Source organism: Tetranychus urticae, chromosome 2 (assembly GCF_039701765.1).
Source record: "Tetranychus urticae isolate SD_2017Ah chromosome 2, NJAU_TeUrti_SD_1.0, whole genome shotgun sequence".
Taxonomy (NCBI): domain Eukaryota; kingdom Metazoa; phylum Arthropoda; class Arachnida; order Trombidiformes; family Tetranychidae; genus Tetranychus; species Tetranychus urticae.
This window is the reverse complement of record NC_142959.1, coordinates 14,011,806-14,035,796: the sequence shown is the minus strand read 5'-3', so window position 1 is coordinate 14,035,796 and position 23,991 is coordinate 14,011,806. Positions and strand designations below refer to the sequence as shown.

The 23,991-nt window shown below is 32.8% G+C and overlaps 3 protein-coding genes across 3 annotated transcripts; 2 read left to right on the top strand and 1 right to left on the bottom strand.

Annotated features, from left to right (window-relative positions):
* The first annotated feature begins 173 nt into the window (after positions 1-173).
* LOC107362171 (uncharacterized) lies at positions 174-8,070 on the top strand. Its single transcript, XM_089267398.1, has 11 exons — positions 174-202; positions 296-584; positions 836-1,025; positions 1,583-1,816; positions 2,699-3,278; positions 3,366-4,444; positions 4,541-4,624; positions 6,353-6,927; positions 7,005-7,144; positions 7,236-7,381; positions 7,462-8,070. Exons 1-11 carry the CDS (start codon positions 189-191, stop codon positions 7,764-7,766), a joined length of 3,636 nt encoding a protein of 1,211 aa, XP_089123524.1. The 5' UTR covers positions 174-188; the 3' UTR covers positions 7,767-8,070.
* A 794-nt stretch (positions 8,071-8,864) lies between these two features.
* Positions 8,865-11,570, bottom strand: LOC107371489 (uncharacterized). The gene is made up of 3 exons (XM_025161921.2): positions 11,122-11,570; positions 10,236-10,861; positions 8,865-9,864 (listed from the first exon to the last, which is right to left on the bottom strand). The coding sequence occupies exons 1-3, from the start codon at positions 11,128-11,130 to the stop codon at positions 9,390-9,392; spliced, it is 1,110 nt and encodes a 369-aa protein (XP_025017689.2). The 5' UTR covers positions 11,131-11,570; the 3' UTR covers positions 8,865-9,389.
* A 3,950-nt stretch (positions 11,571-15,520) lies between these two features.
* LOC107365599 (clathrin heavy chain 1) lies at positions 15,521-22,237 on the top strand. The gene is made up of 9 exons (XM_015933132.3): positions 15,521-15,650; positions 16,097-16,573; positions 16,723-16,884; positions 17,015-17,701; positions 17,791-18,621; positions 18,736-19,455; positions 19,516-20,518; positions 20,598-21,575; positions 21,819-22,237. The coding sequence occupies exons 1-9, from the start codon at positions 15,609-15,611 to the stop codon at positions 21,980-21,982; spliced, it is 5,064 nt and encodes a 1,687-aa protein (XP_015788618.1). The 5' UTR covers positions 15,521-15,608; the 3' UTR covers positions 21,983-22,237.
* The last annotated feature ends 1,754 nt before the right edge of the window (positions 22,238-23,991 follow it).

The window sequence follows — 23,991 nt, the reverse complement described above, 5'->3', positions numbered from 1 at the left end:
ACAATTGTCTAAACTGTTTCTTTTTAATGTTGATTTTGATTATCCGAGTAATTTACAGTTAACTGTTTGTTTGACTTGTTCAGCGCTGAAATACATCGACTTATGTTATTCAATAATTTTTTTGACAAAATGTGAACCAAATGATCAATTTTACATTATCTAACGGATAACAAATTCAACCAAAACCAATGAATAGCAATTTGTAGGTTTTCAAGCATTTTTCGAGTTACCATTTGCATTTGCATTTGTAGTTGCATTAATGCATTAATCGATCAATCTTTTTTTCACTCTGTAGAGATATTCCTGGTTTCAGTGATAAAAACGACAGTGTTGATAAAATGAAATCTGGTTTCTGTGAACCTTATCGAGGAACCGTTTGTTCCCAGCTCATTGGAAATCAAACAATCTATGTCGAATCTGAAGGGATTCAAGATTTGATGGAACAAAAAATTGGCGGAGTTTTCACTGTGATCAAATCTTCTCGTGATGTATCACTGCAGTGTCATCGATTTGCCATCCCCTCACTGTGTTTTTCAATATTTCCACTTTGTAATCAAGATCTACCTCAACCTAAACCAAGACAGGTAAGCTGAGTTTCGAACAATTGATTACCATTATATCGCTCAGTTAATTATAATTAAAGATGAAAAACCATTTTTAATTTTAATCATTCCTTAATTGCCGCTATTTCCCAAAACAAGCTTTGATAACACTCAATTGTTTTCATAAGATGTTATTTAATAATGCAATCTAGTTTTAGATTCTGTTAATTTCTAACATTAAGTTATACATGTATGTATCTTGACTAAAATTTTGTATTTTTCTAATATTGCAGGTTTGTCGAGATGAATGTGAAATGCTGGAACATCAAATATGTCACTTAGAGTATACCATTGCTAAGCGCCATCCCTTAATTGGTCAAGCAAATTTATTGCCTGCTTGTGAAAAATTGGCACCATCAGGCTCTTTAGAAAGTGCTGATTGTGTGCGATTAGGAGTACCAAATGTTGTCCAAGTCGTCCAAGGTATGCTGTCATGATCTATTTATCATTCAAGAGAAGTACCCTAAACTTCTACGATATTTTTGGTTTTTTATGCTCAACTCGTACAGGATAAAAATCAGAGGAATGCGTATTTTTCCTCTTGTTTCGCCAGCTAACGTCGTTTATTAGATTCAGGGATTTTCACATTTTCGTATAATAAAAATAGTTGTAGCATCAATATGAATCATCTTGAAATGCAGACAATTTCTCAAGACAGATAGTTTGCGAATCATAATGAGCTTACTAAGTTAATCAAACTGCATGTCGATTCAAAAGCCGAACAAAAATTGAATGAAATGCAACTTCATTGATGTTTGTTTCAACTTAACTCAAAATCAATTGTCAGTTAAATATTTCAACCATTGTTACTTTGTCGCCATTAATGTTAGTGCATACATTTATGCTATAATTAAAACGCTTGAATTCAACAATTTTCTAAAAAATTTGGGGTACTTCCTTTTCTAATATAAAAATTATCTAATAATTATAAATCATTATTATAAATGATCTATTTCATATTATCTATCATTATTTACTAGATGATACATGTTATCAAGATAATGGGGAAAATTATCGAGGAACTACATCACGAACAGTAACTGGAGTTGATTGTGCTCCTTGGCATCAACAAGTTTTTTATAAGACTGCTGATTATCCTGAGCTTATTGGTGGACATAATTATTGTCGAAATCCTGGTGGAATGGAATCTCAACCTTGGTGTTTTATTCGTGATCCAGAAATGAAAAAGGTTCATTGTGATGTACCTAAATGTGGTAAGTACAATGTTACTATGCAACATAAATTGGCTTCAAATAGCATTTGTTATTTCTCATAATATGTGCTTCGAATGTTAATCATTAGGCACGTTATTTTCATGGTCTTTTATATTGAATAATTGGTCATTTTGTAGGTCTTCTTATTAGTCAATCTAAACGGTTAGATGAACCCGCGATAACATTTTTTTCATCTGAAAGCATCAGCGAAAAGTATTTCATCTAAAGTAAACATTATGATTATGTTATGGTTATTGCTTGTGAAGGCTTGTCAACAATTTCCTCCAATTTCCGTTTTTCTTGTTTAGCTTGAACCATTCTTTGGTTTCCTTCATTCTCCTTTTTTTGGTTTCATCTTATTCAAAATGACATAGTATGAACCTTCAAATATTTGTCATTACTATCACTCTCAACGGGAGGAAAACTCTTTATTACATTTCCGTCCAATCAATTAATCTTGCAAATTGCTGAAAAATGTTAACTCAATTTAAAGTGCAACAATCTGAATGTTTATGTTTATTCATTCATCATAGATATGTATTGCAACTGACCACAGTAACATGCAACGTCAAATTGATGAATTGTTTCTTTAGATTGCTACTGAATTTAGATGTTACTCACTGTTGCAGGACTACTTGTCACACTATGTAATACTTGTCAAAAAAAGATATTGGCTACTTAATCATTCTTGGATGATTTATCTTTGCTTCATCAATACTGTAGTCAATCATTTTCGAACTGTTAGCATCCGAATTTCAAATTGTAGACAGATTCAATTATACGATGTGTCATACCGTGAAAATTCAGAAATTGTATAAAAAAGCGAATTGTTATTTAAGATTATTGTTTTAATATTTATCCATTTTTTGATTTTATTTACAGTTGACAATTTTTGGGTTTACATTGTTGTTCCAAGTCTTGGTGCCCTAGTCCTGTTTATACTTTTATTAGCTTTATGTTGCCTTCGACGTAAACCTCGATCTAAATCTTCTGGTCCTCAATTTAATTCTGGACGTCAAAGTGAATCTTCAATATCAAATTTACAATCAAGTCGAAATGGTGTTGGTGGAAGTGGATCAGTTGAAATGAACTCATTATTACCTAAAAAGCAATCACATGCAACAGAATATCCATTATCTTGTTTAAAATTTATTGAAGTTTTAGGTGAAGGAGCTTTTGGTAAAGTGTATCGAGGTGAATTGATTATGTCACTTAATGATACTGTACCTATTGCCATAAAAACATTGAAAGAAGATGCTAATATGAAAACTCGACAAGATTTTCAACGTGAAGCTGATTTAATGGCAGATTTAATTCATCCAAATATTGTTTGTCTTCTTGGTGTTTGTTTTAAAGAGGAACCAATGTGTATGATGTTTGAATTTATGTCAGAAGGTGATCTTCATGAATATTTGATAACTCATTCTCCAGGTAGTGAAATGGTTAATAAAGATGGAACAAGGTATTTTATTGATTTTTTATTCAATTTTTTTCTTCAAGAAAAATATTAATTATACTTTCTGTCTCTCTCTTTTTTTTGTCAATTTAGACCTCGAGTTTTAGATATAAATGATTTTCTTCATATTTCAACTCAAATTGGTGCTGGTATGGAGTATCTTGGAAGTCATCATTATGTTCATCGAGATTTAGCAGCACGAAATTGTCTTGTTTCTGACCATTTAACTGTAAAAATATCTGATTTTGGTTTATCTCGTGATATTTATGCATCGGATTATTATCGAGTTCATTCAAAATCTTTATTACCAGTTCGTTGGATGCCACCTGAATCAATTTTATATGGTAAATTTACAACTGAATCAGATGTATGGTCATTTGGTGTTTTACTTTGGGAAATATTCTCATATGGATTACAACCTTATTATGGTTATACAAATCAACAAGTAATTGATATGATAAGAGGTCGTCATTTATTACCCTGTCCATCTGAATGTCCACCAAACATTTATTCTCTAATGAATCAATGTTGGACTGAGAATCCAGCGCAAAGACCTTCTTTTAGTCAACTTCACCAAAGATTGAGAAATTGGAAAGCAGTTTACAGTAATACAATTGCATCAACTACATTACCTTCAGCTAGTAGTCATTCATCTAGTCATTCTGGTATTAATTTAATGGGCTCAACTCTACCTCATCATCATAATCATAATCATCAACATCAACAGCTTCACCAACAACAGCAACTTCACAATCAACACAAACTTTCATTAACTTTAGGATCTCGTTCAACATCAGGAGGAATCGGAGGAGATGGAAGAGAAGGAAGAAACATGTCTAATAATAATTTAAATCTTCATCATCTACTCCAGTCATCAACATCGCCACATTCATCATCTTCACTGTCTCAACATTACGGAATAACAACAAATGTACGACAAAATAAAGATAGCGGGTCACCTTTAATTTCGCAACAACAATTTCCAGTTATGAATCATCAAACAATTCAACAACATTTTAATGGACATCAAAATCAAACACCTTACATATTAAATCAGCATCATTTTATAACAACTAATCATGGATCAAATTCACCATCTTTAAGTAATCGAAGTATGTCAACAATGACAGGCCATACATTCAAAGGTCATAATAACGGGGCATATAATCAGTAGATTCACTGTGTCGATGCACATATGAACATGAAAATTCTGTTCACATTGGAACCATTTCGACGACTAATCACTGTGAACTCAATAAAATTTCAAGTTATAGCAACAATTGGTCTGAGGAAACGTCAAAAGAGATACATTGCTCTTATACAATTATTCAAATTAGGTCCACGAAGCAATGGTATTTTATGGTAAAGAGTAAACAGAAAAAACAGGTTAAAATGTAGTTTCTTTGGATGTTACCAATGTTGATCCAGCTTATAAGCATCATGTCTAAAAGCATTACAGAACAAACGAATAAGATGTGCTTCATTATCCAATATTAGCCGGTCAATTCTCACGAAACTTACTTCTCACTGCACTCTGAACTATTCAACTGATTTTTTTCTAATTTATTGAGCACAAAGATAATGTTCCAATGGATCCATCATTAGTAAATATGAGCTATTAGCAATTATAAAGACACTACAAGACAAACATGATAATCGTAGGAAAATACCAAAAATGTAAATCAACCATTAATGGCACACAACTAACAAACTCAATTGTCTTTACTTCCGAAGCGAATTCAAATTGATGAGCTCATTCAACAAGGATTTCTGGGAATTACTTGTGAGGCTTTTCAAAAAGGCAACAAAGTAACTTTCAACTTCCTCTTCTTTTTACCCTCTTTTCTATCTAAGAAACATGTTCTCTTTTTGTAATTTATGATGTAAGTTAATTTCATTGTCTATTGAAATTTATAACTTAGTTTACATGATTACAATTAGATAAAATCAATTTCTTTTATGTCTGGTCATTTTTCAAATGTTATAATTATATGTTCACCTTTACTTTTACTGTATAAATACACGAGTTTACATAAATTCATATCATTAATAACAAGTTTTTAATAACTATTTAAAGATTTTGTCATTGTATGATTTAAGAAATTTATTTAAAAAAAGTAAAATCGTATGCTTCCAGATTCATTGGCGTATTTAGGAGCAATAATTTAACCTGAGGAACGACCGGGAATAACATGGTTTTAAGTAAGACCTTTTAGCCTGTAAATTTTAGCTTATTAGTCCTAAACATATTTTGTTGGTTCACCTGTTGAACTGAAATAAATCACTCAAATGACAAAGAACAGTCTAGACACAAAGAAAATATAAATGAATAATAAACTAAAAACTGAGAATAATGAGTATCAATTATTGGAAAAACACTTGTTGAGCTAACAAAGGAGCTCATTAATGATATTTAATAATTATAAGTGATTATATAATTATGATCAGCATACAATCCTAATTAAATGTTGTCTACCAATTCACTACGAGAAAACCAGAAGAAGCTTCGAACCAGAGAAAACCAATTCAATTGGTTAGTTAAAGTAATAACTATTTGTTGTTTTGTATTGAAATTGTACATGCAAGAATCATGAAGTCGACGTAACAGATTATCATAAACTAAAGATTTGAACGGTATTTTTATCGATTAAAATCTTTAACCAATCTAATTAACTCTGTGATCTTTTGGCAGACATTATTTCATGATCAAGGCATAAAGTTTCAGGAAAAACGATCAAGCTTATTTAAAATTCTTGAACCTAATCAACATCAACCAACAGCTTCAATGTAATTCTCGTTTACAATTTATTGTGGGAAAGCTCGTTGGTAACTATGGTTGCGCTACCAGTGGGAAATACAAATTTACAAGAAAACGGCAAATTTAGTTATTTGTCTTTTCTCTAGATGGCACTTTTCAGCATGGCAGCATTAAAACGCATGGTTTTAAGCAGAGACGTTTTCTATTTCTTTTTAAAGCATTTTTTGTTTCTCTACTCGATTGTCTCGTAATAATTTGTCAACAATTAATTATATCTTGCCATCATTAGTTATTTTATTTAGTCAGTGACCACGATCTTGAGAATTGAAATTAACAATGAATAGTTCTGAAGTCCTCAATGATCCTGAAGCTTTGGCTTTAATGCAATCCAAGCTTGCTGGAATGGTTGGTATCATGTCCGGTTATTACGATACCTTACCTAAGTCTGTGAAAAGAAGGGTTAAAGCCTTGAAAAAGCTTCAAGTTGATTTTCTTAAGATGGAATCTCAATTCCACATGGAGATGCATGCCATCGAGTGTAAATATAATGCTATGTATCAAGGTCTAATGAGCAAACGATCCGAAATTGTTAACGCCGTGTACGAGCCTAATGATGAGGAATGTGATTTCCCATCTGATTCTGAAGAGGAAGATGACGAGAAGAAAGAAGGTGAAGAAGGAAGTGACGGTGATAAAGAGAAGAAGCTGTCTAAAGATTTGGAGGAGAAGATGAAGACGGACGAACCAGCCGAAGAAGACGATACCAAAGGTATTCCCGAATTTTGGCTTACTATCTTCAAAAATGTTGAATGTATCGCTGAGAATATTCAAGATCATGATGAGCCTATTCTTAAACATTTAACTGATATTAAGATCAAAATGACTGACAAACCTATGGTAAGTAACAGTTGATCAATTCACTATCTACAACTTCGATTAGTTCCATGCTAATTTTTCCTTCATCTTCTCTTTAGAGTTTCACGTTAGAATTCCACTTTAGTCCCAATGAATTCTTTACCAATACTATTTTGACAAAAACTTATGAACTAAAGTGTGCCCCTGATGAGGATGACCCTTTCTCATTTGAAGGGCCAGAGATTTCTAAAGCCATTGGGTAAGTTAACTGACCTTGAGTAATATTCAAATAAAACGTTTTCTCTAACTCGTGGCATGCTTTCTAACCATGTGATTATCTTGTGTTTCAGCTGCAAAATAAACTGGAATCAAGGTAAAAATGTTACAATAAAGACTGTTATGAAGAAGCAAAAGCATAAAGCCAAAGGATCAACCCGAACTGTCCCTAAAGAAGTTGAATCAGACTCATTTTTCAACTTTTTCACTCCTCCTGATAGTAAGTTGCTTTTTTTAATTTGTTTAATTTTTTGAATACATTTTAAACACTAATTTAACTGTTCGTTTTTATTTCAACAGTCCCAGAAAACGAAGAAGATATTGATGAAACTACTCAAGAAATTCTTCAGGCAGACTTTGAAATTGGAGAAATCATTAGGCATCGTCTTGTACCACGTGCTGTTCTTTATTTCACCGGTGAAGCTTTGATCGATGATGATTATGATGATGAAGAAGAAGAGTCAGAAGAAGAATATGAGTCCGATGAAGAAGATGACGACGACGATGAAGATGAGGATGGTGATAATGCTCCAGAAAAAAAAGAGCGTAAACCTCGTAAAAAGCGTGGTCAAGGTGAAAACCCTCAAGAGTGTAAACAATCATAAGCATTTAAAACATTATCAATATCGTCTGTTACCAATCAACAATCCATCAACCAAATAAAATGGTAACACGTTCGTCCAAACGAGCTAGAAATTGCGCAAGATAAAAACATCAAAAACCATCATCATCTTCAACGCATTACCACCAAACATGAAAAAAATTTTCTGTCTCTTGAAATTTATCCTTTAAACTGTTGCTATAAGAAGTGAAAAAAAAGTTAAATGCTCATTACATGCTCCCAATGATTTTGAGCTAATTTTATTATTGCCAATAAAAAGTTCGCTTCGATTTAATTTTGCAAAAGAATGAGTGTTATAAAAATTGATTTCTCCTTTGATTGGCTTATCAATTGAGCTACGTTGTAATTTTTGTTTATTCACTTTGCTTTGCTTGCTATTGCACATTTTATGAGATCATTTTAATCTATTTTTTCTTTATCGGTTCAATCAAATAAATATTTTCTTCAAAATGAAACATTTTAGGTGATTATTAAACATTGGTCAAGAATTGAGAAAATATTTAATCTATACTTTCACAACGTTCAAGTCAGCCTGTAACTGGTCAATTATATAACTTCAAGTTGATTTACTTCTAATTATCTGATCTAATAATGACAATATTTAGCAGCAATAGTGAGCCAAATAAGGAATAATTAAAATCCTGTTGCATCATTGTTATTTTTCACTGTAACCATTATCATATGAATCTTCAGTTTCTATTTAATAAAGCTGATTAGTAATTACTAATTGGCCTGCGTCAGATAAATCCTCTTTAGATAATCAAATGGTTCACAAGAATCATATCCAATTGCGGTTGTATAAAACAGATTTGTTGAGCATCAATAGAAAAATCTGGAGGCTGAATCGCGGTAGAGCAAAAATTAAATAAAAAACAGTTTTCTGTTTCTTCTTCTAGTACAAATCAGAAACTCGATTCCTACTAAGCTACTGGATCCAGTTTGGATTGATCAGAAGACAACATTCAACATTGAATAAAGTTTTGAATTACTCAATGACTAAACACACAAAAGCTTTCTTTGTTAATGCTAATAGCATCTTGAAACTGGATTAGCATAATTAATTAAGAAATAAATAGAGCAGTTTTAATAAAAATTGTTTATTGGCTTTATGGATAACAAAATGGGCCGATCAAGGCTTCTTATATCCATTAAAATGTAAGTTTTTTTCGGGCGATTTGGGGAAAATGTGTTTTGCTTTCAAAAAGATTGAAGACAATTGTTTTTATTCACAGGTCATGAAAAGAATGATATAAATTTTTAATATTATCAAGATGAAGGAACCAAAAAGTAGAGTCAGAAATAGTGATTTTATTTTGAGTGGAAAAACGTCGATTTTAAGAATTGAGATTTCCTCCATATTTGCGATCAGTATTCATAATCGTTGCTGGCTTCTTAACATCCACTTTAGAGGATAACCAATAAAGTTAATGTAAAATGTAATTTGATTTTTTAATAAAAATATTGATGAAATGGTTTATATTACAATGAACTTCAAATCAGGTATCAGAATCGCATCTCATCATTAATTCAACTTAATAATGGACATCAGCTCAATGCTTATTCGTGAATTATATAACTCATAAATGGTAGCTTCTTGTTTACTTGATTAATAATCGGGTCGGATGATTTTATAGTTGTAAGCTGGTGTGTAAGGTTCTTTCACATAGTCAGTCTTGTAATTTGATGGGCGATAGTAAGGAGTACCATAAGATGGACCATAGGTTCCAGTGTAACCATTTGTTGGATAATAATGGGGCTTATGATGACTGGCGGGTTTGTAAGCAGGCTCTGGATAATCATGGTCGTAGGACTTTGAATCATACTCTGGTCGATAACTTGGTGATTTATATTCAGGATGGTATGGCTTGTGATCTGTTTTATAGCTTTGTCCGTATTCAGCTTTGTAATTGGGTTCATAACTAGCCTTTGGGAGACCCTTTGGTGGGTCGTTGACTTCGAGGTTAACAGAAGCAGACTGCTTCTTAACTACTCCAGGTTCATTAGTACGAATGTTTGCTCTGAAACCATACTCATCAGCAACATAATCGACCACTCTATAAACTCCGTGAGCATCAGTGTATCTAAGATTGGATTAGAGACATGAATTGTTAATAATTTTAAAAAGTAATACAAAATGTATAAAAATCTGTGTTTGATTGAGATTTTTAGAGACTGAATGTTCAAATTAATAATTACAATTTTAAAAGTTGAACGTTAGAATTTTCTGGCTCAAGAATAAGAAGATATAACACTTTTGAATATTAAATAAGCGATGAGCATCGCTAATTAACATAATCTAACTAATGGTGCTTTAAAACATGCTAACTGAAATTCTAAATACTAAATGCGTTATATTCAGAACTAATCAGAAATTCAAATAAAGTTGTAATAAAATAACTTTTGAATCATTATGTTCTCAGCAAATCGTTTGCTTGTTGAAGCACAAACTTACCCATAGGATCCCTTTTTGTTTCCATAATCATCTCCTCTCTCTTCTTGGTGTTGAACATTTCCGAATCCATCATCTACTTGATAACCGTAATTGTATGGTTGTTTGTGTTCTGATTTGTATTCATGTTTGTACTCATGTTTGTACTCATGTTTGTACTCGGGTTTATACTCAGGTTTATAATCGGGCTTATAGTCGGGTTTGTAATGTGGTTTATAATCGTGTTTGTACTCATGTTTATACTCAGATTTGTACTCAGGTTTGTACTCAGGTTTATAATCGGGCTTATAATCAGGCTTATAATCAGAATTATAGTCGGGTTTGTAGTCAGGTTTGTAATGTGGTTTGTAGTCGGGTTTATATTCGTATTTGTAGGGTCTTGAAGTATATGGCTTTGGATGATAATTATGAGAGTATCCATGAGTATATCCATGAGAGTAGCCATGAGGGTGGTAAGGTTCAGGATGGTGAGTCTTGTATGATTTGTATGATGATGGTCGGTAATGATCTGATCGAGGATAATCCGGTTCATATCTAGTATATGAAGGTGGAGGTGGTGGATGATATTGGGCTGGTGGTGGCCCATAATCGGCTAAGACGATGCCCACTAAAGGCAAGATCCATAATATCTAAGAACATTTAACAGAAAAGGAAGAAAGAATGGCGATAAAAAACATTATGATGATTAAGATGGTAAAGATGATAATGATGTAACGGTGAAAACAATTTAAAAACAAAACAAGACTAAAGGGATAATTGAATAATAATCCAATGTAAAAATAAGCACATCCATGGTATTCCGAGTCGAGTCACTTTCTTTAGGGAAAACCTTTACATTGAGGCCTAATATTTAGATAAATCTTCAAGATCAACAAATTAGCATACTTACTTTAATCATGATTAAATTTGTTAAGTGTTAGAAGCAAAATAAAAAAAGTTTGAAAATTTTCAAATCACTTCTCTCAATCGAGCAACAATCTACAAATGATTTGGCATCAACTGTCGATTCCTCTTTGTATATGAGACGAAAAGGTCGACCTTGCAAAATTACTGGACCAAATGTCCAAATGATGATAATAATAATAATAATTCATCGCAAACTTGATATTAAAGCAAAAAATGAGCTCAATTATTTTACCAATATAATACTATTCAGGCCAAACAAGGAACAGATTAACAAGCTTTCTTAATGATAATTAGCTGATAATAATCAACATATTTTTTCCTTTCTCTTCTTTCCAGATTACGGTTTATCATCAAGTTTGGACATTTATTTCGGCCTCCTCCTTCTTACAGGCTCATCTTGAATCCGACATATTCCACTTTCCCTGGTTAGGCCTTAAACCAGATTTTAACTCTCACTTATTATCAGCATTAATAAAATTGAAATCATCATTTAAAGAAACCATCCCATACTAACCGGTAATTGTGAGACTTAAACGTTGACCCAGCGATATTCATCAATATTTGCTTTAGTTTTTGACCTTGCACCATTTGTAATAAACTTTGTTTATCATGAAATAATGAATTCACAGTTGAGCAAAAAACATTGAACCACCTGAAAAATAGCAAAATAATAAGACATAATAAGACACCAAATGTTTACTGTTGATATAAAAATTACCTTTGATAGCACAGCTTAAACCTTTCCAGTTCCATCGATTATATCATTTCACCGTTAACCATCTTTTTCTCATTTATTGATTGTTGGTCTTCCGATTTCACAAAAATAGTCTTAAATTCAGGTAAAGTGAGATATTTAAAAAGATAAACAAATATTTTAGGGACAATTGAAAAATTGAATAATAAGACTGACTTATTACGATCATAATAGTACAATGAAACATTACACTGAACAAAAAAAATAATTAAACTTAACCATGACCTTTTTTATCAACACTGGTCGATAAAAATTGAGACTTGCCCATAAATTGACCTTTTACTCCGTGTGTATTTATCAAGATTGATAGGAATTATAGTGAAGATAATGATGATCTAACCTTTGGCTTGAACATTTGACCATTCGTTTTAAGTAATACTGTATTAGGGTCAAGCCTTGAGGGTCAATCTGACACCAGTTAGATTAGGTCCTACTCTTGTTTGCTCATTAGATGACCAGATAATTAGATGTAACATGAAAGGTTATCTTAAAACGGACAAGATCATCTATGTTGATGGAAAATTTTGCATCATCAATAACCAAGGAAGTTGATCAGTTCCGTTTATAAATCACTTTCAATTAATAGCGAAAGCTTTCTTCATTTTTCCTTGACCAATAAATTCTCTAAAGGTAGATTAAGATTATCATCATTATCATCGACAAGCTCATCAAGTTACATTTGGCCTGAACATTATAAGAAGCCAATTTTAAAAATTAATGTTCGACAATTTGTGTTTTTGTTTTTCGCTTGAAAATTTTCCACTCATCTATTGATGAAACAATCAATCTAATTATTCATCATGATTGTCACTGTTAAAAGGTATAGCAATTTAAGAGCAAATGCTTCAACCTTTCATTGAAGTTAAATTTGCTTTACTTTAAGGCCAATCATTAGCCTTAAAGGTTAATCAAATTGTATCTTATTCGCGTGTTTTAATTGAAAGAGTAAAGATGTATTATTGGATAGAAATGAAAAATGATTAAAATGATTGTGAAAGATGATCATGATGATTAAGTTATAAATCAATGTGGTTCACATGATTTAACATCATAAGTTAAAATTTAGTTTCAACTTTGAAGTCGCAAATTGAGTCGATTTTTTGTTTTTCTGACTTACTTGTTTGATAAATCAAATGGTTATCGTCATTATTGAGCCTAAATTAATAAAGAAGATGATTATCATCTAACTTAAGGCTTTTCTTTTTCGTTTTTCTTCCGAATTATTTGATACAAAGAATCGTATTTTTCACTCGATTGGTAATGGTTACAGAGTGATCATCTTTCCACCAGACAAGAATCAAAATCAGGTTAAATGTTGATTATAATGATGATGATTTAGAAAGGCTAACTAAAGGAAATCAAATTTTAATGAACTTCACACTGAGCTCAACTCGCACATTTACTATATTTTATGGAATCACACATTAAAAAACAATCTTCTTCTGACAAGTTAATTTAATTTAGTAAAGTGATTTCACACCAATCAGTAAATAAAATTTACTGCTGATTATATTCGTAAACAAAATCAAATTCTTATAAGTAACAGAGTCCATCCACTTTCACTTTGGATCCATGTTGAGTTGACGCTTTCAGTTCAATTGAAATTGTTTGATCAATGAAGAAGCGAAGACTAATAACAGAATGTATCTTTACTTTTTGTTCCGGCCTGTTTTAGATTTCACTGTTTCCAAAATTGTATTCAACTTCATGTCCGAGATATTTTTCAGATTCTTTGATAGCCATGTTAATGAATCAGCAAAGTATTTAACTGAATCGGGATAGTCATCAAAAGGATGTTTGGATAAGGTGAAACTTTCAGGACGAACGAACCAGTCTCTTAGAAGCCAGTATCCTTCGGCCAAAATGCGGGCTCCTTTGTTTCTCCAAAAGGCTTCTTCATTATGGCCAGCTCGAGCTTTCAAACTTGAGTTGATGTAAAAGTAAACAGCACGAAGAATAGACGCAAACATGCTGGGACAGTAGAAATTTTTCAAATTGATTAATGTACAAATTGATTTAAAATGGTAGGGTATGATGAGAGTGTCAGGAACAAGAAAAAAATTTTGATTTTGTCCTACAACGAAACGAACAATTGGATTGGCATTGTAGAAGGCATAGATTGAACACCATTCAGAGCAACAGCAAAATTTACTACACAATGGTGAAGTAAAATCTAAATTAGATGGCTTAATGGGGTCATCCCAGTAAAGGTTTGGCAAATCCTCTTCGAAAACCATCGGTACCATTGCAGCTCTTTGTTTTGATCTTTGACATTCGGCATGAGATGATTGAAGATTGGCACGTTTTCTCCATCTATAATGAAAAAATCGCACTAAAAGTTGGTCATGTAATTTCCACGACTTCCTGAATAAATTGTAACCTCCTCTGGCCAGTTTAGGCTTTAAAGCCCACTTTAATTTCATCTTTAATCGCATTGTTGGTAATCCTGGTGGTGTTTCTGAAACGGGAAAAGATTTGACGACACCATTCCAATATATTTGTGAAGGATTTAGTGTCACAATCAACATTGATTGTGTTTTTGAACACCAGGAACCCTTTAACGGGCAAATCTCGGACTTTGCTTTCACAATTAGTAATTTCAAGCTTATGGTCTGGTCATTATCAACAACAAAATGTGATAAAGGTAACATTAAAGAGTCTTTCTTTTTAGTAATGTAATTGTAGTAGGGAAGCCATTTACCATTTGCTGCGAATTGAAATAATTGCATAGTCTTTGAACGAAGCTTGCCTTTTGGGTCAACGTATTCAGCAGCTAAGAAAACACGATCTTCTGTTCCTCGAGAAGCAATCTTTTCAATGGCATCAGTTGAAATAAGCGAAATGTGCAAATAATAAGAAAATGATTGAGCTCGGTTCTGAGATACAGTCAACAGTCTATCACGTTCACGCTCATTAAAGGAAGATAAAGAGCAAACATCAGCCATAATGTCCATGAATTTGGTGAACTTGTCCGAATAAATTGTATCTTTCTTAGCGGCCAAACATCTAAAAGAAAGTATAAAGATGGTACAACAATGAATAAATAATTTTTCAGCTGGTTGTAGAGTTGAATCAATTTTTTTCGACTTAAAACAAGACATGAAGTTGCAGCAACTGTTCACTTGAGAATCACTCTCGTTTATTCCCGTGGAATTGTTACCAGAGCTGGAAGCAACTGGATCATCCATCTAATATGCTGGATATTTAACTCAGATCAACCACCAGAAAAACAAGCGTCACATTAATAGAAAGATAAATTTAAAACTATTGATATCCATTTCTGTCAGGATAATAAATTCACAATTATCGCCAGTAAAGCGTAGGGTATTAGATGATAATTGCTGCATTGCAAAAATTACGAAGAAAACTGTAAAATGTTGAAATTAAACACTATGGTAAAATTGACATTCCAAATAGACAGTGAGAAAATTTTTCCTTTGATTTAGTTCACATGTAAACAAAATTAAAAACATTGAAAAGCTAATCAATCTGATATTTAATCAAAAGATTGGTTAATAAGAAATTTGAAAAGCTTAGCTACTGGCGGGAAAAAGAAAAACCGAGAAATTACATAAAACTCCGCCATCTTACGTCTTTACAGTGAACCTAATTGTCTCAATTCTTTCAGGATTGAGTTTTGATGCTGATGTGAATCTTGTCTCATCATTATTTTGAGCCTCTCTTAATTACTAGGCTCTGGATTAATTATTTTAATCATGTCTCAAACACTTCCAATTAAATTTCAAGAGCATCTTCAGGTAAGAATTGAATCTTTTTCATCATTCATTTTAATAGATTAGTTTTTTCCATTGGTGAAGATAGATAATAACTTGCTTTTTTAATCGTTCAACCGGTACTGGTTCTAGTTATGTTATTGTTTTACTGTTTTAACCTTAAATACCTATTAGTTTATTATCTTAATTCAACATAACCAATTTCCTCGTTTGATTAATTTTATATTGGTCAAGTTTTTTAACATGTTCTTAAACAAAAATATTGATAAACATGATTCAGACAAATGCTTGGTCTTAACTTCTCAGACAGTGATAGTGTTACTCCTTGTGTTACTTGTCAGACATTGCAGATTAAGTAATGCAACTTGCCGCCCCTTTTAGCGTATATCCCTTCTAACATATTATTCATTCATTTATCCTGTTCTCTTGCCTTTTTGTCAATAAATTTTAATTTTTTTCTTCTTTTACAGCTCACAGCAATAGGAATCAATGCGGCCAACATCACATTCAATACTCTTACTATGGAGTCAGATAAATTTATCTGTGTCCGAGAGAAAGTTGGTGACTCGGCTCAGGTCGTTATCATTGACATGTCTAATCCTACTACACCGATTCGTAGACCTATTTCCGCCGATTCAGCCATCATGAATCCCGCATCTAAAGTTATTGCTTTGAAAGCGATGAGGACATTACAAATATTCAATATTGAAATGAAATCAAAAATGAAAGCTCATACAATGACAGAGGATGTTGTCTTTTGGAAGTGGATCAATCTTAATACTATTGCATTGGTTACTGAAGGAGCAGTTTACCATTGGAGCATGGAAGGGGACTCTCAGCCTGTCAAAATGTTTGATCGTCATGCATCTCTTCAAGGATGCCAAATAATCAACTATCGAACTGACCATAGAGTTCAATGGTTACTTTTGATTGGTATATCTGCTTCGGTATGTCATTTCTTATTGAATAATTTCCTCTCCCATATGGTGAGGGCGCACTTGACATTCTTGTCTTGACAAACATAACCATTTATTTTTGCTCCATTTTTGCTAACTTATCTATTTTATATTTTATTTGTTAATTTTACTGATTATAGCAAAATCGGGTAGTTGGAGCTATGCAATTATATTCAACTGAACGTAAAGTTAGCCAACCTATTGAAGGCCATGCTGCTGCTTTCTCTAAATTTAAGATGGAAGGTAACTCCGAGCCTTCAACTCTATTCTGCTTCGCTGCAAGAACAGCGCAAGGAGGAAAGGTAACTGGTCTAATGGGTCTACTCATTGAAATATCAATAAAAGGAGCTCTTCTATGCTCTAATTTATTTCTCACTGTTTTTTCCATTCTCTCATGATTCCCTTTTCTTTATTGTCATTTTTCGCACACAGCTCCATATAATAGAAGTCGGTCAACCACCTACCGGTAATCAACCATACCCCAAAAAAGCAGTAGATGTATTTTTCCCTGCTGAAGCACAAAATGATTTTCCTGTAGCGATGCAGATCTCTACTAAATATGACATTATCTATCTCATCACTAAATTTGGCTATGTTCATCTTTATGATATTGAAACCGGAATCTGTATATACATGAACCGTATTACAGGAGATACCATTTTTGTTACTGCACCTTATGAGCCGACTAGCGGTATCATAGGTGTCAACCGTAAAGGTCAAGTTCTTTCGGTTTGTGTAGACGAAGAGAATATCATTCCATATATTACTACGACTTTGGCCAATCCTGATTTAGCTTTAAGGATTGCTGCTCGTAACAATCTTCCAGGCGCTGAAGATTTGTTTGTCCGCAAGTTTAACACTCTTTTTGCCAATAGTCAATATACTGAAGCTGCAAAAGTAGCAGCTAGTGCACCAAAAGGTATTCTAAGGACCCCTGAAACCATTCGTAGATTCCAACAAGTGCCAACTCAACCTGGCCAAACTTCACCTCTTCTTCAGTATTTTGGCATTCTCTTGGATCATTTTCAACTCAACAAATTTGAATCTCTTGAGCTTTGTCGACCTGTTCTTCAACAAGGTCGTAAACAACTACTAGAAAAGTGGTTAAAAGATGATAAGGTAATTTTATCCCAATCTTTATTATCTTAAAAGGCTTATTTCCCTTGACTAATTAATTTTATGCTCTTCTAAATTTTTTCTTGGAATAGCTTGAGTGCAGTGAAGAACTTGGAGATTTAGTTAAAGCCGTGGATCCCACCTTGGCTCTGTCTGTTTATTTAAGAGCCAATGTACCAAATAAGGTTATTCAGTGTTTCGCAGAAACTGGACAGTTTCAAAAAATTGTTTTGTATGCTAAAAAGGTTGGATACACCCCTGATTATACCAATTTATTGCGACAAGTGATGAGAACCAACCCCGATCAAGGAGCAGCTTTTGCTCAAATGCTAGTTCAAGATGAAGAACCTCTTTCAGATATTAACCAAATAGTTGACGTTTTTATGGAATCAAATCTGGTTCAGCCATGCACCGTCTTTCTTCTCGAAGCTCTTAAGCATAACCGACCCACCGAAGGACCGCTTCAAACTCGTCTTTTGGAAATGAATTTGGTCACTGCTCCTCAAGTAGCTGATGCTATTTTAGGCAACGGAGTTTTCACTCATTATGATCGAGCTCATGTTGCTCAACTTTGTGAGAAGGCAGGATTACTTCAAAGAGCCCTAGAACATTATACTGACCTGTATGATATTAAGAGGGCGATCGTTCATACACATCTTTTAAACCCTGAATGGCTTGTCAACTATTTCGGTACACTCTCCGTAGAAGATTCGATTGAATGTCTTAAAGCAATGTTGACTCACAACATCAGGCAAAATCTTCAAATTGCTGTTCAAGTTGCCACTAAATATCATGAACAACTTACAACAACATCTCTTATTGAACTTTTCGAGTCTTTCAAAAGTTACGAAGGTTTATTCTATTTCCTTGGTTCTATTGTCAACTTTAGTCAAGATCCAGAAGTTCATTTCAAATATATTCAAGTAAGTACTAGTGTTAGCTTTTTACCAATATTGAAATTTAATTTTCCAATTTTCTTAATGTTTTGTTGTTGAATTAGAGAAATAATGCTTATTCTCTTTCTTATTATCTCCTAGGCTGCCTGTAAAACCGGTCAGATAAAAGAGGTTGAAAGAATATGTCGTGAAAGTAATTGTTATAACGCAGAGCGTGTTAAAAATTTCCTCAAAGAAGCTAAATTAACTGATCAACTTCCTCTTATTATTGTTTGCGATCGATTTGACTTCGTTCATGATCTTGTTCTTTACCTTTATCGTAACAATTTACAAAAATATATTGAGATCTATGTTCAAAAAGTTAATCCATCTCGATTGCCTGTAGTAATTGGTGGATTATTAGATGTTGACTGCTCGGAAGATGTTATCAAACAATTGATCATGGTAGTTAAAGGACAATTTTCAACTGATGAATTAGTTGAAGAAGTTGAAAAGAGAAATCGGCTCAAGCTTTTACTTCCATGGCTCGAAATGCGTGTTCATGAAGGCTGCACCGAAGCAGCTACCCATAATGCATTAGCCAAAATCTACATTGATTCCAACAACAATCCTGAAAGATTTTTGAAAGAAAATCAATTTTACGACAGCAAAGTTGTTGGTAAATATTGTGAAAAACGTAACCCTCACCTAGCCTGTGTTGCTTATGAAAGAGGACAATGCGATATCGAGTTGATCAATGTTTGCAATGAAAATTCCTTATTCAAAAGTGAAGCACGTTATCTTGTCAAGCGAAGAGACCCTGAGCTTTGGGCACAAGTATTAATTGAAAGTAACCCATTCCGACGACAACTTATTGACCAGGTTTGTAAAAAAATTGCTTTACTGGTGAATTTTAAACTAATTCTAACTGTTTCTTGACAGGTTGTTCAAACTGCTCTTTCAGAAACACAAGACCCTGAAGATATTTCAGTTACCGTTAAAGCCTTTATGACTGCTGATTTACCAAATGAACTGATTGAGCTGTTAGAGAAGATTGTTTTAGATAATTCTGCCTTCTCTGATCACCGAAATCTCCAAAATTTGTTGATATTGACTGCTATTAAAGCCGATAGAACTAGAGTTATGGAATATATTAATCGATTGGATAATTATGATGCCCCTGATATCGCTAATATTGCTATTAGCTCTGAATTGTTCGAAGAAGCTTTTGCTATCTTCAAAAAGTTTGATGTCAACACCTCAGCTATTCAAGTTCTCATCGATCATATTAAAAATCTTGATCGATCCTATGAATTTGCTGAAAGATGTAACGAACCAGCTGTATGGAGTTTATTAGCTCGAGCTCAATTGGCTGAAGGAATGGTTAAAGAAGCAATTGACTCTTTCATCAAAGCAGGAGACCCATCAGCATATATGGATGTTGTTGCTACTGCACATAAACTTGATCACTGGGAAGATTTGGTTCGATACTTGCAAATGGCTCGCAAAAAGGCGCGTGAATCTAGTATTGAATCTGAGTTGCTTTATGCTTACGCTAAAACTGGTCGACTCGCTGATCTTGAGGAGTTCATTTCAGCACCCAACCATGCTGATATCTCTCGAGTTGGTGATCGATGTTTTGAAGATACTCTTTATGAAGCGGCTAAACTTTTATACAATAATGTGTCCAACTTTGGCCGCCTTGCAATAACCTTAGTTCACCTTAAAGAGTTTCAAGGAGCCGTTGATTCAGCCCGTAAAGCTAATTCTACCCGAACCTGGAAAGAGGTTTGCTTTGCTTGTGTTGATAACGAAGAATTTAGACTAGCACAAATGTGTGGTTTGCATATTGTTGTTCATGCTGATGAATTGGAGGATCTTATCAATTATTATCAAAGTAGAGGATACTTTGAAGAACTTATCAGTTTATTAGAAGCTGCTCTCGGTAAGTTAATTATAATTAAACTTTTTGTTTGCTTTTTGACCAATTTTGTCACTTCTAACTTGATTATTTATTTACATAGGTCTTGAAAGAGCCCACATGGGAATGTTCACAGAGTTAGCTATTCTTTACTCTAAGTATAAACCATCTAAGATGAAAGAACACTTGGAACTTTTCTGGTCTCGTGTGAATATCCCAAAAGTTTTAAAGGCAGCTGAACAAGCGCATCTTTGGTCAGAATTGGTATTCCTTTATGATAAATATGAAGAGTTTGACAATGCCGTGATTACCATGATGTCTCATCCAACAGAGGCTTGGAGAGAGGGCCATTTCAAAGAAATGATAACCAAAGTAGCAAATATTGAACTTTACTACAAGGCAATCCAATTCTATCTTGATTACAAACCAATGCTTTTAAATGATTTGCTTTTGATACTGGCACCTCGAATGGATCACACTCGAGCAGTTACATTCTTTACCAAAACTAATCATCTTCCTTTAGTTAAAGCTTATCTGCGATCGGTTCAAAGCTTAAACAACAAAGCTATTAATGAAGCTCTTAACGGTTTGTTGATCGAGGAAGAAGATTATCAAGGATTACGCACCTCAATTGATGCATTTGATAACTTTGACAATATTGCATTGGCCCAGAGACTTGAGAAACATGAATTAATTGAATTCCGACGTATCGCTGCATACCTTTACAAAGGTAATAACAGATGGAAACAATCGGTTGAACTTTGTAAAAAAGATGGGCTCTATAAAGATGCTATGGAATACGCTGCTGAATCAAAGAATCCCGAAGTAGCAGAAGATCTTTTACTTTGGTTCTTAGAACGTAAAAACTATACTTGCTTTGCTGCATCTCTATTCCAATGTTATGATCTTCTTCATCCCGATGTTGTTATGGAACTGGCATGGAGGCATGATATCATGAAATATGCTATGCCATATTTTATCAATATCATGAGAGAGTACATTAGCAAAGTGGACGAATTAAGAGAAACTGTGGATCAAAAACTCGAAGAAACTGCTTTAGAGCAGAAATCTCTAGTTTATGGTTAGTATTTCTTTAAATTATTAATTAACTTACTGTGGTGTAACTTATTTTAAAGGGTTTACTCTATTCATTAGCAGCAAGTTTTTAATTTAAAACCTTCTCTAAACGATTAACAAATAAGTTTGACCATTTTATAATTTATTTCATCCTTCCTTCATCCTAAATTGAATTAAAATTAATCGCATTGGTTAAATTTTCAATTATTATCTGCTATAATTACTATCCTTGTTCATCTCGTTACAGCTGCTGAACCCCAATTAATGTTAACTGCACCTCCAGGAATGACAGGAGCTGCTCCCGGAGTCGCTGGTGTCCCTGTTGTACCTGTTGTACCACCAGGAGTACCTGGAGTTTTCCCTGGTAGCTCTGTTCCTGGAGCTTATCAATACCAAGGATATAGGATGTAATGAAATCATTTTAGGTTTTGAATTGCTTGCTATAAAATAACACACAAATAATCCGTCATCATAGTTAATTTTTATTTAATAAACACACACACACCATCAAGAAAAGCTAGAGAAACAGAAAAACAGACAACGGATAATCTTGAAGACGACGGTTTTTGTCTCTCTTTTGTTCCATTCCAACCAAGTTTAAATAATAATAATAAATGGGATAACAAAGGATTGACATATTTCAATCCTTTTCATTTTAAAAATTAACATTATTCGATTTATTTCCAATTGATAAAACAACGCGCTCCCAAATCCAAACTCAAATAAATTAGCCGTAATTCAATTTCAGTTCATTCTCCACAAAATATTACTTATTGGCAAAAACATGGCTAAATATTATATCTCACCATACCTTGTCAAAATCAAAAAATTCACAAACATTGATTTGATCCTAAAATATAAGAAATCCTTATTTTTCAACATTTATTATAATCTTAATGTGTTTTTCCTGGTTTGAAGAAAGATGAATGAATGAATTGAGATTGATGTTTACCAATAGATATAATCTAGACCTTAAATGAAGTTTTATCAATCCTGATGAAAACAATACAAAAACAAATCCATTGAATTTTACAATAATGTAGATATTAAAAAATCATACTTTCCAAACAATCGAATATTAAACATAAAAAATCCAATAATAATTTCCAGGAAACACAATTGAGTCAAATTAAGTTATCATAAGCCACAAAAAAAACTATCATTAGCACAACTTTTTTCATAATTTCCTATGAGACTTATTAGTGAAAGCCGCTGGATGATTGTTAATTTTTTCAACTTATTTTTTCTCATGTTAACTCTACCACCATTAAGAGCAAGTCTAATTTAGTTATTATTACTCTCATCTAATAGCTGTTATAATTAAGGCGATGATACAAATTGAAAAGTTGTTAACAAGCTTACTAATAAACCTTCCCAGGGAGTTAATATCACAATTAGTTGACAGACATTAAACGACTGTATATCAACAGTATCCATCTAAGTCAAATTTTTTCAGTTGTTCACTAATCTATCAACATTTCCTTTATACTGCACAGTTCCACTCCTAAATTATCATTAATTAACAGTCGTCAAAATCCAACATTAATTAACAAGACTTGAATAAATGTGTAACACAAACCTACAATACAACAACAATCAAACCAGATGAAGTCAAGATTTTTCCTAAACAATTGATTTTTTGCACATTTTGCAATTTTCCAGTCGTTTCAACAATAAATATTGATCATAATAAATAACCTAAAGGTTTATTTTTAAACCCAAAATTAACCGGAAAATTAAAAGGTAAAACAGGAAACTCGAGTCCGGTTCAACCTGATTTATCATGAAAAAAAGACAAAACAAAACAGAATAGCCTTTTCCAATGTAAATTCATCAATTTTCAACCATTTTCAATGTATTAGTAAAATATGTTTACAGAAACATTTCTTTATTCATTTGTTCAGCTGTTATTGAAATGATCAATTCAAATAACCATTTGATTGACTATTAAAAGCGTAACACATGTTAGGTGAAAAAATTCAGTATTGAGATTGAACAAGATATTAAGCTTGCTTCTACTTTTTTCATATTTTTCATCATCTTGTTTCCATCATGTTTGAGTGAAAAAAATGAATTAATAATAGTGATGATAGGGTAAAGCGGATTATATTTGAATCATATGAAAGCTTCTTTACTTTAAGCATACATTTTCATGTAACTAAATTTTTGATTCCCATTTTTTCTGCCAACCAATTCAACAATCTTAATAACTCTGCCATTGATGGTAACGATAATGCTAATAATAATGATCAAAGATGAGAATAATTTTTCCTTTTTATTCATCTTCTTCTTTTTACCTTTAAAAGGCCGTAAAAAAGGTAAGGTGTAATGGTGAAGGTAAAGTGAAATTATCATTTTACGTTCAAAAGGCGTATAAAAATTGAAGCTGTATTAATGATGATAACAATTATATTTAAGTT

Coding starts and splice junctions, on each gene's coding strand:
- LOC107365599 (XM_015933132.3), top strand. CDS start 15,609: ATGTCTCAAACACTTCCAATTAAATTTCAAGAGCATCTTCAG. Junction 15,651..16,096: donor AATTTCAAGAGCATCTTCAG/GTAAGAATTGAA, acceptor CTTCTTTTACAG/CTCACAGCAATAGGAATCAA. Junction 16,574..16,722: donor TGATTGGTATATCTGCTTCG/GTATGTCATTTC, acceptor TACTGATTATAG/CAAAATCGGGTAGTTGGAGC.
- LOC107362171 (XM_089267398.1), top strand. Junction 585..835: donor CTCAACCTAAACCAAGACAG/GTAAGCTGAGTT, acceptor CTAATATTGCAG/GTTTGTCGAGATGAATGTGA. Junction 7,145..7,235: donor GAGATTTCTAAAGCCATTGG/GTAAGTTAACTG, acceptor CTTGTGTTTCAG/CTGCAAAATAAACTGGAATC.
- LOC107371489 (XM_025161921.2), bottom strand. Junction 9,865..10,235: donor AACAAAAAGGGATCCTATGG/GTAAGTTTGTGC, acceptor ATCCAATCTTAG/ATACACTGATGCTCACGGAG.